Consider the following 17422-nt stretch of genomic DNA (forward strand, 5'->3'; position numbering starts at 1 on the left):
TACAAATGCTCCCTGGCATTTGTAAAAATGTAATTTTTATAAAAATTAGGTTATTTTTGGATCCTTGCAGTTCTGGAAGTGTGCCTTTGCTAAATTAGAGTTCTGTATTGTTAGATGAAGAAGAACACAACACTAGGTGTTAGGTTGACCTGAAAGATGGCCAAGTGTGAGGCTGTTTGGTAGTTTCTCTTGGCTACCCGCCCTCTTGTGTGTGAAGGTGTCTTGTGGTCAAATGGTGCCCTCTTGTGGTGCCAAGGTAAGATCTTACTCAGCCACAGAGACAACCTTCTAGATAGATCATTTCCAGATTCCCAGTAAAACAAACAGTGTTGTATGCTTTGCTGATCTGATTTAAAGTTCTTTTAAGCTTTGAACAGGTAAATGCATTCTCTTTGAGTTCGTTTTTAAGTGTTCTTTGGTTTAGAACTGTTGTAACCCCAAATCTTAGTGGAAGCTAAGAAATTAGTCCCTCACAGACAGAGGTCGATAGGATGTGGAGTAAAGTGTTAGAATAGTTTGGGACCTGGAGACTTGAGTAATTGCCCGCTTGTAGTTCTTCCTCACTTTCTTCCTCGCTTTCAGTGACGTAGGAACTTACCTGTAAAATCTTCTGTGCCTCTGAAACTCGAAGCAGTTCGTGTACTGTATTAAAATGGGGTTTGTTCACTTTACTACATTAAGAACACTTTTATTTTTTCGGTCACTTTAGAGCTACATTGCAGAAGGTGCTACAATATTCATGAAGCATCTCATTTGTTAAAGTGATTCTTGTCTGTATAGCTATAAGGGTAGGAATAAGTATTTTTATACTTTTGTTTGAAAGTTACTGAAAATAAACGATACATAAAAGCAGAGATTTACCTCTTTGTTGGCAGGTTTTTCATGAATAAAAATGCTTGTGTCAAAAATTCAAACTTTTCTTCCTTCCCTTGCCCCTCTTTCAGTTCCAGGTCTCGTTCCAGATCATATTCTCCGGCTCACAACAGAGAGAGAAATCACCCAAGAGTATATCAGAATCGAGATTTCCGAGGTCACAACAGAGGCTATAGAAGGCCCTATTATTTCCGTGGGCGCAACAGAGGCTTTTATCCATGGGGCCAGTATAATCGAGGAGGCTATGGAAACTACCGCTCAAATTGGCAGAATTACCGGCAAGCATACAGTCCTCGTCGGGGCCGTTCCCGATCCCGGTCCCCAAAGAGAAGGTCCCCTTCACCACGGTCCAGGAGCCATTCTAGAAACTCCGATAAGTCTTCCTCTGACAGGTCAAGGCGTTCCTCATCTTCTCGTTCTTCCTCCAACCATAGCCGAGTTGAATCTTCTAAGCGCAAATCTACAAAGGAGAAAAAGTCCTCTTCCAAGGATAGCCGGCCGTCTCAGGCTGCCGGGGATAACCAGGGAGATGAGGCCAAGGATCAGACGTTCTCTGGAGGCACCTCTCAAGACACAAAAGCATCTGAGAGCTCAAAGCCGTGGCCAGATGCCACCACATACAGTGCTGGTTCTACATCACGGGCTTCAGCAGTGTCTGAGATGAGTCCCCGAGAGCGAAGCCCTGCTCTCAAAAGCCCCCTCCAGTCTGTGGTGGTGAGGCGGCGGTCACCACGTCCTAGCCCGGTGCCAAAACCTAGCCCTCCACTTTCCAGCACATCCCAGATGGGCTCAACTCTGCAGAGTGGTGCTGGGTACCAGGCTGGGACACACCAAGGTCAGTTTGACCATGGCTCTGGGTCCTTGAGTCCATCCAAAAAAAGCCCTGTGGGTAAGAGTCCACCAGCCACTGGCTCCACATATGGCTCATCTCAGAAAGAGGAGGGTGCTGCTCCAGGAGGAGCAGCCTATACAAAGAGGCAAGTATCTTGTTTCCCCTGTCGGTTGTGTTTTTATCTCACCAGCTGGTGGTTTAATTGTAATGTGATCCTTAGAGCTCTGATTAGTGGTAATAATCAGAAGTAATCCCCATTTCCTAAACCTTTCCTTCAGCAAACTTTAAAGCATCACCCTAAGGTATCCTTTAGCTTAACTCTAGTTTTCCTACCTTCCTAAATTTGTATTGCAGCATAAAGTTTTCTTTAGACCACTCTGCAGTGATGTTTTCATATTTAAAATTTGCCTTGGATTCTACCAATGTAAGCCAGAGAACAGTAGAGATTTGTGGGTCAGCTATCAAAAAAAAAGTGGTCTTTACCAAAATGAATGGCTGTTGGTGCTGTTAGACCCACTAGGACCCACCATCTACTGTGATCAGTCTGCATCAGCCCATCACGGTGAAGAGCTGTCCCCTTGAACCCTCGTACCCTGCCCAGTCGGGGAGACTGGGCAGAATGGGAAAGTCCAAGGCTTAGTCCAGGAAGACCTTGTTCTAAAAGCACAAGGTGGGTGTATGTCCCAGTAGAAGCCAACCAGGCTGTGTGTTAGGAGAGGACATAACGGTGATTCTGTCTTTCTACCCAGGGTGGTGGGGGGTTGGGGCACAGTGAGTTGGAACCTGAATTTTTGTTTTGTGTGGTTGGATGTATTGGGATGGCAGAGGCCTAACAGGGAAATTGTATCAGGACCAGGTTGTCAAGAGAGACTTAGAGAGCAGGTGGTTCCCTTCCCACCTTTTTTTTTCCTCTCTTATTTGCATGTTCTTTGATGCCCTGCTGTCCTTTGTTCCTCTTTGCCATATTAATGCAACTATAACTTGATCAAACTTTTCCTATTAATGGTACAGATGAGACATTGAGAATCTGTACTTTCCAGCCTTCATTATGTCTACTTTAAATACAAGTTTTGGAGTTCCTTAGCAGCTCGGTGGGCTAAGGATCTAGGGTTGTCACTGCCGTGGCTCTCGTTACTGCTGTGGCACAGGTTTGATCCCTGGCCCGGGAGTTTCCACATGCGTCAGGTGCGGCAAAAACAAGACAAGTTCGGTTCCTTGCCAAGAAGGACTGAATGAGTAGGATGATTTTCCCTCTCTCCCCAATTAACATATTTTTTGTTTTTATTTGTGTTCACAGTATATTTCATACTTAGATCTTCTAGGTGACTTGAAGCAAATTTGAAGTCTCTTTTGAGACTTGTATTTCCAAATGTGAGTTGTATAAAAGCAAAACAGTCCAATGTTGAACATTCTATGTTAACTTTGCTGAAAGCAGATTTTAAGTGACTGAGTGAAGGTTGGATAAGACCTTAATTTTTTTTTTCCTAGACCACTTACAGGTAAGTAGGTTTTTGTTCTTCGGTAGCCTAAAAATTACCTTTGCTGTTTTCTTTTTGGTTGTTTTTGTAATACACAACTCAGCCGAACATACATTTTTCTCTTAAGTGCCAAGTTCGTAAATGTGTGAAGAGCAGTTTTTCAGAACTTACTAGAAAGCAGTTAAGTAGAAACTCCTTTGGTAACACTAGAATCCACAAGACATGTTTGTTAACCAAAAATTTGTAAGACCATGTGGTGCTGTTTTATTTTAGATCAGTTTGCTTCAGAAGCCTCTGTGTGTTTCCCTTGTGTTTTCATAACTAGGTATCTAGATGAGCAGAAGACAGAGAATGGAAAAGATAAGGAACAGAAACAAACAAATACTGATAAAGAGAAAATGAAAGAGAAAGGGAGCTTCTCTGATGCAGGCTTGGGTGATACGAAAGTGAAATCTGATCCATTTGCTCCCAAAACTGATACTGAGAAGCCTTTTCGGGGTAGCCAGTCTCCCAAAAGGTATAAGCTCCGAGATGACTTTGAGAAGAAGATGGCTGACTTCCACAAGGAGGAGCTGGATGATCAAGATAAGGACAAGGCTAAGGGAAGGAAGGAGTCTGAGTTTGATGATGAACCCAAATATATGTCGAAAGTCATAGCAGGTACAAACAAAAACCAGGAGGAGGAGAAGTCAGGCAAATGGGAGGGCCTGGTATATGCACCTCCCGGGAAGGAAAAGCAAAGAAAAACAGAGGAGCTGGAGGAGGAGTCTTTCTCAGAGAGATCCAAAAAGGAGGATCGGGGAGGACCCAAGAGAACCGAAAGTGGGCACAGGGGGTTTGTGCCTGAAAAAAATTTCCGAGTGACTGCTTATAAAGCGGTCCAGGAGAAAAGCTCATCACCTCCCCCAAGAAAGACCTCTGAGAGCCGAGAGAAGCTGGGAGCCAAAGGAGACTTTTCCACAGGGAAGTCTTCCTTTTCCATTACTCGAGAGGCCCAGGTCAATGTCCGGATGGACTCTTTCGATGAGGACCTTGCCAGGTGAGATGTGGTCCATCCTGTCCCTCAGGTCTTGAGTAGCCGAAGTGTTAATCTCCTGAATTCCTCTCTGAGGTGGTTCTGGGACAGGACGGGCCCCTGCTGTTAACTTTCAGCGCAGACACTCTTTGTATCTCCCTGTTTTCAGAGTAGAAGTGTGTGTTACTGAGCAATCCATTATGTATTGGGCAGTATAAGTGTGTGTTACTGAGCAATCCATTATGTATTGGGCAGTATCGCAGCTTTGGTGAAGCATCTTTTTAAAGTCTTCAGTGACTGGATTTTTTAGTACTGAGTTCCCCTCTGCTTCTCTTTTTTGCCCTCCATCTGTCGCATCACTCACCACCACTCTCCAGTTCCATCCCTGTTCTGTTTTCTTCCTAAATGTGTTTAGGATGTCTTTCGCCCATGGAGCTGTTCAGGAGCCATTTCTCCATTCTTAGCTAAGTCACAGTTCTATCATTACAGGCCTCCGTCAAATAATGTAAGGGTTTTAGAGTTGGGGCTGGGGGCGCAAGAACTCAAGGAAAGAGTGGTTGAACCCTAGGCTGCTTCTCACCTTCTGTGAAACCTGCACAACCATGTGGAAGTCTGCTGAGCAGCATGCCAGTCTCATCCCACTCTTGCCACATTGTGTCACTGCACTGAGTAACCCTGGCTGGCCAAGCTAGTTGATTTTTTAAAACATCTTCCTGGACTTGCTGTTGTGGCTTAGCGGGTTAAGACCCAGATTAGTATCCATGGGGTGTGGGTTTGATCCCTGGCCTCACTCAGTGGCTTAAGGATCCGGCATTGCTGTGAGCTATGGTGTAGGTCGCAGATGCGACTTGGATCTGGTGTGGCAGCGGCTGTGGTGTAGGCTGGCAGCTGCAGCTCCCATTTGACTTCTGGCCCGGGAACTTCCATATGCCACAGGTGCAGCCTTAAAAAGCCCAAAGAAACCTTCCCATTTTGTCATATGTTAAAACCAGCAGAGACCCTCCCCCAAAACAGTCACTAAAGTTTAATGCTTCATCCTGCCCATTCATTCCTATTAAAGATTCCAAGGGGAAACAGAGGAAAGATTTGGGATGCTTTGTCCCATAGTTGCGGTACATTGAAGTTACTTTGAACTTTAAAAAGGGAATTTTGTGGATAAATTTAAACTCTTAAAGCACGCTTTGCGTTTTTACGGTTTAAATGTTCTTACTTTCTGTGTATTTTGCTACATTGGGCCTCCCTCTGCTTTCTTTTTCAGACCCAGTGGCTTATTGGCTCAGGAACGCAAGCTTTGTCGGGATCTAGTTCATAGCAACAAAAAGGAACAGGAATTTCGATCCATTTTCCAGCACATTCAGTCAGCTCAGTCTCAGAGGAGCCCCTCAGAACTATTTGCGCAGCATATAGTGACCATCGTTCACCATGTTAAAGGTGAGTCCAGACCACCCCCAGCCTGCTCAGGCGCCCTTTCCTCAGCTTAGCTTCCTCTCTAACAAGCGGAAGGGTGAGAGGGTGAATGAGGGAGGCTTTGGGGGACTCATCAGTAGGACCTTTGAAGGTAGGGACTTTCTTCTAGGGAGGAGTTTGCATTTTTTATTTTGTTTTTCGAAGCATTTTTTATTTTTTTGCTTTTTAGGGCCACACCTGCGGCATGTGGAGGTTCCCAGGCTATGGGTCGAATGGGAGCTGCAGCTGCCAGCCTACACCACAGCCACAGCAGCGTGGGATGTCAGTGGCATCTTTGTCCTACACCACAGCTCATGATGACACCAGATCCTTGACCCACTGAGCAGGGCTGGGGATTGAGCCCACATCTCATGGATGCTAGTGTCTGGCATTCATTTCTGCTGCACCACAACAGGAACTCTGAGTTTCCGTTTTTTTTTTTTTTTTTTTTTTTTTTTTGTCTTTTTGCTATTTCTTGGGCCGCTCCTGCGGCATATGGAGGTTCCCAGGCTAGGGGTCGAATCGGAGCTGTAGCCACCGGCCTACACCAGAGCCACAGCAACGCGGGATCCAAGCCATGTCTGCAACCTACACCACAGCTCACGGCAACGCCGGATCGTTAACCCACTGAGCAAGGGCAGGGACCGAACCCGCAACCTCATGGTTCCTAGTCGGATTCGTTAACCACTGCGCCACGACGGGAACTCCCCTGAGTTTCCGTTTTTTAATTACAGAGCTGAACATTATGAAATGTTAGTGGTAGCCTGTGATTGTAAGAACAAGTCCTTTACGTGAAAGTTGAAAATGTTTGAGGAAGGAGGTATGAAAAGTGGCTTTTCCAGCCTCTGTCTTTTCCTGTCTAGTAGGAGAAGCCTCTAGAGGTTTCTTATAGGTCTTGTGGTATGGATTTCTTCCCCATGTTATTGTGCCATCTCCTGGGCAAATGGAGGTGGATGAGCTGGGGAATGTGATGTAGAAGCTGGGCCTGAGCCAGTTACAGGTTCCATCTGAAATTGGAACTCAAGCAGAAGTTGGTGCTGATTCAGAGGATAGTAGGCTCCGTTTTCTCTGTATCTATGTCCTGCAGTAGAAATCTAGGGCTCAACATAGGATTGGGTCTGAACTAGCCACTTTTTTCTTTTCTTTCATGGTATGTTTGTTATATGAAGCTAACTATAGTCTCTTCTCTGTGGCTGCAGGGCCATGCAGAGGAGCTGCATGTTGAGTCTGCATTTGATAGCCTGACATGTTTGTCTTTGACTTCTCATAGAGCATCACTTTGGGTCCTCGGGAATGACATTGCATGAACGCTTTACTAAATACCTAAAGAGAGGAACCGAGCAGGAAGCAGCTAAAAACAAGAAAAGCCCAGAGATTCACAGGTGAGCACCTCAGCCTTATACTGGAGGCGATTATAAGAGACTGCTCATCAGATAGTAAACTCGACTTGTTTTGCCACTTGTTAGGTGCAATAGTAGCACAGTTTAGGTTAACGCCCTCAAGGCTCTAGGATGGTGGTAGCTAAGAGTGAAAAGGGCCTGCTTTGGGGGCCTGAGGAAAACAGCCCTTTTGATATAAATGAATGCTGGCATTCTTGGAAACTAGGATCCCTGTGAGCTTTCGATACTTAGAGTAAATGTTGTTTCTTTAAACAGTCCATGAATTTCACACATCAGTTCTTCCTTTAGAAGGATTTGCAGCAGGTGGGTGCTCGAGGTGGGAGAGCTGACAGGATTATGTCAAAAGGTTTGAAAGCCCAGCAGGTTTAAACATTTTGGTTGTGGGAGTTCATTCAGTGAATAGGGTCTTTGTCTAGAAACAAAGTTGGCCTTCTCTTTAATTATTTAATAGTCATCTCTTAAACCTGTTACAGTAGGTGGAAGGACCATATTTGCACAACAGTCCTGGAATTGGGGTCTTTTTGGGGACGTGTGTCACGCCAGGCAGTTGTTTCTCACCTGGACCTCAATCCCATCGGTGAATAATAGGCCGTTATATTTTAATTCCCAAGATGAAAGGTAGTCTTGATGTGAATTTAAGATTGTAGGCATGGCTCTAGCAGTACTGGATGGAAATAAGAAGTTTCTTCTGTTTGAGTTCAGGAAGTTGAGATTGTGGGGGGAGGGTGTGCATGCATACATGTGTGTGCGTGCTTTTGTACACTTATGAGAGAGTGTAAGTAAATAAACAACATAAGCGTATAAGTTATGAAACACAATAAAAGGGAATATCTATGATTCTGTTACTCAGCTTGTGAACCAAAATATTACCAGTGCTCTAGTCACACTATGGAATGGTAAACAATTTTTGTGTTTTCAATTCCAGGAGGATAGACATTTCCCCCAGTACTTTCAGAAAACATGGTTTGGCTCATGACGAAATGAAAAGTCCCCGGGAACCTGGCTACAAGGTGAACTGTTGCTTTGATCAGTAATTCCAACAAAATGAGTGCGTTGGGCATGAACTTGACAGAAATGTGTTTGTTTAAATTACTCTCTACTTAAGTTTGTGTTTTTCTTTTAAGGATGGGCATAATTCTAAAAATGAACTACAAAGGGTTAATTTTTATTAAATGTATCAACAACCTTTGTGAAGTGGTTAGAATATGGTAAATGACCCCAAAGTCTATTGAGGTGAGCTTGAGAAAAAAAAGAGAGGAGTTTTGGAACAAGTGCCCATGATGAGAGAAGAAACTTTTTGTGATATTTTTCTGCTTGTAAGTATTATCAAATCAACTATATACATGCGCTATTTCCAACCATGATTTCAAAAGACATGCATGTCAGAGGAGAGTGAAATATTCATATCTTAACTTCGTAGACTGTTTTAAGCAGTTAGTCCAGATTTTTTTCTAACATTGTACCATATCTATCATCTGTTGGTTACTGTTACTCTAAAGCTAAGCATTGCGTTGATAGCCCAGTTACCTTTGTGATGATGTGCACGTAAACACTGTTTTTAAGAGGTTTAAAGCTTGTATGCAGTCTCTTACTATGAAGTGCTAGATTTGGGTTTTTAAAATCTTAGGATTTATTGACCACCATTCTCATATACAGCGAAAATTTATAATTAAAGGTAGCTCTTCCGATGTTGCTGAGACCTTTCCCAAAAGTACAAATTTTCAAGTTTTCCGAATAAATTTGTCTTGTTGGTTGAATGCGATGAGAGACAACCTTGCACAGTCTCTCTTCGCTCCCATCCCCCTTTTCTTTTTCTCCAAGTCCCCACTAGCTTGGCCTGAACCATGTGAAATGCAAGCTTTTGAAACATCAGGAGGAATCCCGTCCTCTCTGCCCCGCAGAACCTACTCGTTAGAGGTGCTACGTGCAGCGCCTGAGGGAGCCATGCTGGGTTTTTTCCTCTTTTTTTGGTCTTTGGAGGGTACAGAGGCCCCACTTGCAGAAACAGCCACCACGTGATAAAGTGAACCTGCTTATACCTACCACTTCTGTAATTAAAATTAATTTTTTTTTTCAACAGAAAGCTTAGTCGTTTGTGTAAGTAAAATGTTAATACAGAGTGAACTGCTCCTTTCCTCCTTTTTAGGGAGCTTTTACTTCCATGAGACAAGTCTTAGTGTAGAACATCCCTGAAACCACCTTACATCTCTGCTTCCCTTGAGCTTCTCAAGAGCTGTTTGAAGGCCCTTGGCCTGATAGTTTGGGGTAGAAGGCCGCTGTCGTTGCTAGGCTCATGCTGTATCTGCAGTATACTTACCCGGATAGGTTACACTTCCTAGGAAGTTAGCAAAAAAGATTTTTATTTTTCTCTTTCTTTTTTTAAAAAATAAACTTTGATGTTTCCACTTTATGAATTCTCCATTATGGTTTTTGATAATCCCTCTTTAGAAATTTCTCAATATAACTAACCATTTTGAGAGGCTGCCCAAGTCTCTTGTTGTCTGTCACTGGATTCCATACTCAAGAGATTCTGTGGAGGAGGAGAGGTCCTGGGGGGGCTGCCAAAGAGAAGGTAGGGGAAATAACAGCATTTCCACTCTCGGTGGTGACTGAGCCTGAACCAGCCTAACCGATACCTTCCAGAGCTGATTTTGGCTTTCTCAACTTGTCGGCTAGCCAGTCATTCCTGGGCCACGGAGGGAAACAGCAAAGTGAGCTGTGTGTATGCACAGGCGCCGCAGCATTTGCAGAAGGCTGTGGTCATTGTTTTAGAGAACGGGTTTGGGCTCTGAAGGGATCCTCATAAAATGACTCCTATGGAAGATCTCGTATCCCTGCCTAGCTCGGGTGAGGTGCCGCCTCGCGCTCCTGGTGCTTCCTCTGCACCACTCCATTGGAGTAGAAACCAGTTTGTGGGGTGGTTGAGTTGGTAGCCCTGAATCCCAAGAACTTTCATTTTGATGTCTCTTTTGGCAGGCTGAGGGAAAATACAAAGATGATCCCGTTGATCTCCGCCTTGATATTGAGCGTCGTAAAAAACATAAAGAGAGAGATCTTAAACGAGGTAAATCAAGAGAGTCAGTGGATTCCCGAGACTCAAGCCACTCGAGGGAACGCTCAGCTGAGAAAACGGAGAAAACTCATAAAGGATCAAAGAAACAGAAGTACGTCATCCATGAGCCCTTGTCTGTCACCTTATTCAGACTCCTGAGTGGCCTCTGTCTGCCCTCCATTAGGCTGTACTGCAGACCCTCCACGGCAGAGAACTTGGGTTAGAAACGGTAGCCACGTGTGCAGTTTCTTTGAACTGTCAAGTAAGGTCCCTGGATTAAAAGCAGAACTTTTGCACAAATGTAGGCATAATCCTTGTCCAAGGGAGGCCTCCCCACTCGGAGATGATGGGCAGTTGATTTGGCTCTAGGGACAGTGTGCAGAATCATTGGGAATTCTTTTTGCATTTATTTTGGACACGTTCTTTGTCATGTCCTTGCTCAGTACAGATCTTGGGGGGTTATGTTTTAGAAATGGCTCAAAGTTGTTGTCAGGTAATGACAGTGGTGGGAGAAACAGGGTGGAACTGGATAGGACAAGTTCGTTGATCTCAAATGCCTTTTAAACTAGTTTCACAGACACTTCCAAGAGAGGGATTGTTCCAAATATTCTTTTAACAAAGGTAGTACTGTTGCGCTTCATAAGGCGGCATTTATACCAAGGTCCTGTTGTTTCTACTTATGGTTTTTTTTTGTCTTTTTGCTATTTCTTGGGCCGCTCCCGAGGCATATGGAGGTTCCCAGGCTAGGGGTCGAATCGGAGTTGTAGATGCCGGCCTACGCCAGAGCCACAGCAATTCGGGATCCGAGCCACGTCTGCAACCTACACCACAGCTCACGGCAGCGCTGGATCGTTAACCCACTGAGCAAGGGCAGGGACCAAACCCGCAACCTCATGGTTCCTAGTCGGATTCGTTAACTACTGCGCCACGACGGGAACTCCATCTACTTAGGTTTTTGAATGTTTATGACTTTTCAGTCATGTCTCATTAAAGGTAACAGAGTTAGGAGTGGCTACAGCTCTGATTCGACCCCTAGCCTGGGAACCTCCATATGCCGTGGGAGCGGCCCAAGAAATGGCAAAAAGACAAAAAAAAAAAAAGGTAACAGAGTTAAAACCTCATGCCTTTCTGTAAGAAGCAACACCACTTCTGTTGTCTATGAACTTTAACTGGTAAGCACGTTCGTATTCATTGCCCTTTTTTGGGGGGGCCACACTGGCCCCATATGGAGGTTCCCAGGCTAGGGGTCCAATCACCACAGCCTACACCGCAGCCAACAGCGTGGGATCCAAGTTGCGTCTGTGACCTACACCACAGCTCACAGCAATGCCAGATCCTTAACCCCCTGAGAGAGGCCGGGATCCATCCCGCATCCTCATGGGTACTGGTCAGGTTTATTAACCGCTAAGCCATGACGGGAACTCCCTATTTTCTGATAATAGTCCTTTGAGATACGTTGGACAGTGAGTAGGCTACCTGATTTGCCCATTTGAAAGATAAAAAAGTAAGCCCAGGATGATTTGTCCAAGGTCACACTGTATCGACTGACATCAAACCTCAGATCTTCTGTTTGTCTCCCTTCCAGTCTGTTACTCATGCATGAACGAGCTCTAGCAGCTTTCGGGGCTCCCCACAGATGCAGGACTGATGATTCGCTGTAGGGAACGGAAGTGGGGGTACAGTAGTCGTCAGTGCTGCCCCTGGTGGAAAGGGAGCAGGAGCCCTCAGGCGTTTCAGGATTGGCCTTGGATCACTGATCCTTATTCTTTTCGCTTATTCCTTTCTGTCTGATTTGCTCTGTAACCTTGAACAAGTCTCTAGCAACCCTAGTGTTTTGTGATTGGGGCGAGAAGAAGAATGACAGTTGTGTCACTGTTCTCTTTGTATGTCACACTTGAGTTGATACAAGGACTCTTTCTCATATGCCTGAAGGGTGGCTCACCCAAGGTTACACAGCTAATAAAAGGCAGTGTTGGGACTTAAATCTGGGGTCTTTTGGAGTGTTATTTTTGAAAACTTCTTGAACTAGCAGTGAGTCAAACATTCGAGTTGTAAGAATCCTGTGGAAGTAACTTAGATTTTCCTTTTTTTATGAGTAAATGTTAGAGCCAGAAGGATTCAGATAATTAAGTATTTGATCATCTCAACTGTTTGGGGGTTGGGGTAGGAGGCGGGGGCCAGGGGCTTTTCATAATGGAGGAGGGTAATGATGTGTTACTGGCACTTGGCTGGCTCCTCCCTGTAAGGCCTCCTCTCCTCTTGGGAGCCTGGCCTTTCTGCCACCTTAGACGTAGTTGGTACCCTCCTCCACTACCACATGGCAGTACGTAGACTGTGACTCATCGTATTAGTGTGATTTGCCTAGTCTGTAATTTCCCCCAGATGAAGGGCAGGAAGGGAAATAACTCTGGGAAGAGTTTCACCAGATCCTCTGCTTAATGACACAATCTGTTTAAGCTCAGTGGAAGGTGGGAGGTGGTTTGCGGAGTAGTCGTATAATTAGAGCTAGGTGTGAATCCAGGTCTGCTCAGCTCTGTCACCTGAACATCCTGTCTATAAAATGGGGGAAATACTACTGAATAGTCCTAATTGCCATTTACTGAGTGCCTTCTACATCAGTGTAAAGTGTTTTAAGCACACTGTTTTTTAAATCTTTAGAGTAGCCTCACAAAACAGGTACCATTCTTCCTAGGAGAAATAAAACTAATATAAAGCCGAGACAGATGGTAATAGATAAAGCCTGTCCCAGTGCCACATACCCTGTGGCTCTACATACGCTGTTTGTTTCCTTCTGCCTTTCTGATTTGTGCTTGGGTATTAGACTGAACTACCAGAGGCCATGGACTGTGTTTTGTTCCTCCTCCTCTGTATTTCCCATGTTCATTCCAGGCTCAGACCTAGGCGTGTCCCTGGGTGGGAAAGTTGGGGGTGAGTTGTTGTTTCATCATAGACCTACTGCTGATTACACTGTGCTACTTCTCCGGGAGCCCCCAGCCAAGGACCCTACCCTAGAAGCTGACTGATTTCTCTGGCTCTTCTGTTTTCATAGGAAGCACCGGAGAGCACGAGACCGATCCAGGTCATCTTCCTCTTCTTCCCAGTCATCCCACTCCTACAAAGCAGAAGAGTACACTGAAGAGACCGAGGAGAGAGAGGAGAGTACCACCGGCTTTGACAAATCAAGACTGGGGACCAAAGACTTCGTGGGTCCAAGCGAGAGAGGAGGCAGAGCTCGAGGGACCTTTGTAAGCCCCTGTCCCCTCTCCCTTTCTCTCCGCCCTTACTTCCACCAGTTCCACTCATGTGCTAGAATACCTGTTTTGTTGCCCTTGATACAAGTAACCCAGTTTCTAAACCCTAGAATCCGTGGTTCCCCAATTCCCAGGCTTTCCATTTTCAGTTTTTTCTATTTATAATCACTTAGCCAGAAAGCCTCTTAGGGCTTCTGGTCTGAAGTTCACTTATCTCGACTCCATCCTGCTGTGTGTAGGGAGGCCCCGTACCATGTCGACTTCTGTCTAGGCTACAGACTTGAGAGGTACAGAAAGGGAATGGCTAGAAACCAGGTGACCAGCTGTCTATTTTGTGCCAGAAAAGTGTTTGAATAGAAAGCAAGGAGTTGTTTTTCTGCATTCCTTACATGGTCCCTTTGTCCTGTGTCCCCCCCACCCCTTGTTTATTGCCACAGCAATTTCGAGCCAGAGGGAGAGGCTGGGGCAGAGGTAACTACTCTGGTAACAACAACAACAGCAGCAACAACGATTTTCAGAAGAGAAACCGGGAGGAGGAGTGGGACCCTGAGTACACGCCCAAAAGCAAGAAGTATTACCTGGTATGTGTCTGGGGATAACCAGAAAGGGCCAAGGGGGCCTTTGGCACACACAGTAGCTGATACCGAGGCCTTGATTGGTCTCTTCAAAGCTGTGGTTAAAACGTGTGCAGGCACTGCACTGGCTACATAGGTGCTTGGAATAGTACAGTGTTGGCAGATGAGTGTTCCCCAGAGAGGCTGTCCTTGACCTTGAAAGTGTTATCTAAGATGTTTCTGGATTCCAGCATAAGCAGGAAAGGTTGCTCTTGCCTTTTTCATCTGTGAAGTTTTATTGCTTACTTTCCCTAACTCCAGCCTCCCTCCAGCCTTTACCCAAGATATCATTACTTTCCCCTGAGGCTGCAGCCCCTCCCTGTCACTCCTCAGCAGGAGATTGACAAGAAAGACTGCTCAGGATGTTTTTTTGAGGAAAGGGACCTGTCTCCAAAATGAAACACTGCTGGGGCTTCTCTTCTTCTAAGCTGTTGGTCATTCTCGGGTACTGGGCACCTTCTGAGCCTCTCCCTCTCAGGTTATGGCTCTTCTGAGGCTGAGTTACCTGGCCAATGAGTGAGCTCTCTTGGCCATACTGTGTCAGCAGTAGGCTCAGATCCAAGCAGATGTGACTTGGTGTTATAACCAAGGTAAACTTGGCAGCTGAGAGTCTCTCTTCACCTTTGAGGAGGACTGGCATGGAAACTGGAAGCTAGGAAACAGCTAAATCATTGTTCGTGGCTTCACTTTTCTAGGGCTTCTGGGAGCTACTTTGAGCCTCTCAGAGGAACCTTGAACCGCCATCCAGGGAAATGGCTGAGCTGGGATAGATACTGGAGTGGGGCTGTCTAGGGAAAGGATTAAAGGCCATACAAAGCCCATTTCCCTGCCCCTGTCTGCCACTGGAAGGAGCATTGCCAGCCTGATTCATTTAGGCTTGTGAACAAGCAGCTAGCCTTTTAGCTGAGCTAACCCGTTGGGCACCTAAGGATGGTTTAGACTCTTTGAAGCCATGGGGCTGACAAGTTAACAGTGACTTTTCAGAATGCTTCCTCATTCATTCTTTCATTAGATCCTGCCTTCTCTCTCATGAGATCATCAGAGCAGGGATTGTTTGAGTTGTAGGTTGTGGTTTTTCTACTCTCACCCTGCCTCCTTACATAAAACTTAAGAGGGCAGATACAAGATGGGAGGCTGGGTTCAGGTCCTGCTTTTGCTGCTAACTAGCCTGAGACCAGGAGCAGATCATGCCCTTGGTCGCACTTTCACTGCCTGTTCTTGGCTGCGGGAGGTAGGGCTGGGGAGAGCACCAGCCCCAAATGGGCCCCCCTCTGTATTCTGTGTTGCTTCCTCTGTTAGCTGCTTGAGGACCCAGATCAGATATCCTGTTTCACGTTTGGGGCTGATTTGCTTTCTCAAGCCCACCCCTTGAGAGGCGGTGTACTACATACTGAGTTAAAGTTCCTCAGGCTCTTTTTTGCCTAGTGGAGGTGATAATGGTAGGGTAGATGTGAGGAGTAAATGAGATAATGCAGGAAAAGGTCTTTGAGAGCTGGGTGAAGATGTTGTCGTCATCATTATAATGCCTAAGCTGCTACTTTAGAATTCAAGGAACCCAATTGAATATTCTCTTAGATCCGGATCAGTAGCCTTTTTGGAGTGGGGGACAGGGAAGGAGGACAAGGCCTATGTAAGTTTCTTTGAGAAAGTCACATTTGGGTGGGTGCAGAGGAGAGGGTTCTGGTGACTCTTCTTCACTCTGGCGCTGACGGCAGTTTTCTTTCCTCCAGCATGACGACCGTGAAGGCGAAGGCAGTGAGAAGTGGGTGAGCCGGGGCCGGGGCCGAGGAGCCTTTCCCCGGGGCCGGGGCCGGTTCATGTTTCGGAAATCCAGCACCAGCCCCAAATGGGCCCACGACAAGTTCAGTGGGGAGGAAGGAGAGATCGAAGACGACGAGAGTGGGACAGAGAACCGAGAGGAGAAGGACAATTTGCAGCCCACAACTGAGTAGAGGCCACTCTTGATGGGAGCCCCTGCCCAAGGGAGAGAGGCGCTGGGAAGATGGCTGGTGAGGAGCTAGACAGAGGAGCCTCAAGAAGATTCTGAAAATCCCACCCCTACCCGCCCCCCCCCCACCAGCCATGTAAAATCCTACTGCAGCCGAAAGCATCCCTGGCGCTGTGTCCCACTGGACAGAGGCAGCTGGCCGTGGGGCCTGGGGTCAGGCCCAGCTCTTGAGCAGAACACACCATGTGGGGCTTTAGCTGTGTGTTTCTCATTTGTTGTTGGTGTGTGGGGTGGGGGCTGGGGTAGGGAGGGCAGAGTGATACTTGGATTTTGGTTTATTCCCTATTAGAAACCAACAGTTTTATTCTTCGTTTCATTTCATTTGGAGCTAAGAGGACTAATTTGATGATTTTCAATCTCTTCCCCCTTATCTTGATTTTTTAAAAGCCCTTCTCTTTTTTTTTTAGGCATATGTAGAAACATTAGCAGAAAGATTTAATTTGGGCGACTTTGATTCTTAAAGAGAAAACAAAAGCATGTGAATAAACATTGAAGTGTTCACCTCAGTTTGGGACCAAACTGCTTGGATCTTTGTAAAAAATCGGTTTTGTATGTCGAGGAGGAGTTCAAGGCCTTTCTGACCACCTTGTGTTCCCCTTTTCTGCGCAGCCATGTATCACGTGGTGTGCTCCTAACCACACCCTATGTGCACCCCCCCCCCATATTTTCTGATTTCTTCTGGGCTGGGCTTCCCCTTCTCCACCAGCAGCTCCAATATCCCAAACTTTCTAGTCCTGCTGATCCTCTCAGCAACAGGGGTGGAAACTGGATTGGCAGTTTCTGGTCTGTTTTCTAAGAAACTTCTGACTTCTATTATCTTTACAAATATAAGATGAGAAGATAATTTTTTCAATATTTTTTATTAATCTTTTTATAAAATGAAAAGAAACTCCTATGATTGATTAAGGAAGGTGGTTATGGCTGGGTGGTTTGTGGGGGTTTTTTGTTTTGTTTTTTTCTTTTTCTTTTTTTTTTTTTTTTTTTAACCTTAAGCTTTAAGTTGAAACATTCTCAGATGTTTGGGGGGGAAACATCATCTTACAATGGGTCCTTGTGCTTGCCTTCTGGGGAGGCGGTCCTGAGCAGGTGAATCATATGGCATTTATGCATATGTAATATGCGGACTGCACCCACCTCTTCCCCCCTCGACCTTTGCCTCTTGGGTTGTTGCGCTACTTTCCCCTTACTTTGCTACATTTCTATAGTTAAGTTGGTTTTACTTGAATGATTCATGTTTAGGGAAGAAAATGAAAAAATGCCCTTAAAATTTGTTTCAACTCCTCCTGCAAATAAAAAAATAAATGAAGTGGCAGATGTAAATGGGCTGTGGTCATTGTCACCCTGGGAGTGTGTGTGTGTGTGGCAGAGAGGGGTTGGGGGGAGCTTCAGGGAACCTGAGAGACAAAATGTCTGCGGGCGGCACCTAGGCTGTTGCTCAGCCCCACACTCAGTT

At 45.6% G+C, this 17422-nt stretch overlaps 1 protein-coding gene across 1 annotated transcript in view; it reads left to right on the plus strand.

Annotated features, from left to right (window-relative positions):
* THRAP3 (thyroid hormone receptor associated protein 3) overlaps positions 1-17289 on the plus strand; it is a 62315-nt gene extending 45026 nt beyond the window's left edge. Inside the window, exons 4-12 of the mRNA XM_021095929.1 lie at positions 945-1850; positions 3509-4222; positions 5457-5629; positions 6915-7026; positions 7970-8054; positions 10021-10208; positions 13146-13341; positions 13785-13928; positions 15692-17289. Of these exons, the coding sequence (XP_020951588.1) occupies positions 945-1850; positions 3509-4222; positions 5457-5629; positions 6915-7026; positions 7970-8054; positions 10021-10208; positions 13146-13341; positions 13785-13928; positions 15692-15913 (2740 nt within the window). The 3' untranslated portion in view covers positions 15914-17289. The remainder of the gene's footprint in view (positions 1-944; positions 1851-3508; positions 4223-5456; positions 5630-6914; positions 7027-7969; positions 8055-10020; positions 10209-13145; positions 13342-13784; positions 13929-15691) is intronic.

The sequence above is a fragment of the Sus scrofa genome, chromosome 6 (assembly GCF_000003025.6).
Source record: "Sus scrofa isolate TJ Tabasco breed Duroc chromosome 6, Sscrofa11.1, whole genome shotgun sequence".
Taxonomy (NCBI): domain Eukaryota; kingdom Metazoa; phylum Chordata; class Mammalia; order Artiodactyla; family Suidae; genus Sus; species Sus scrofa.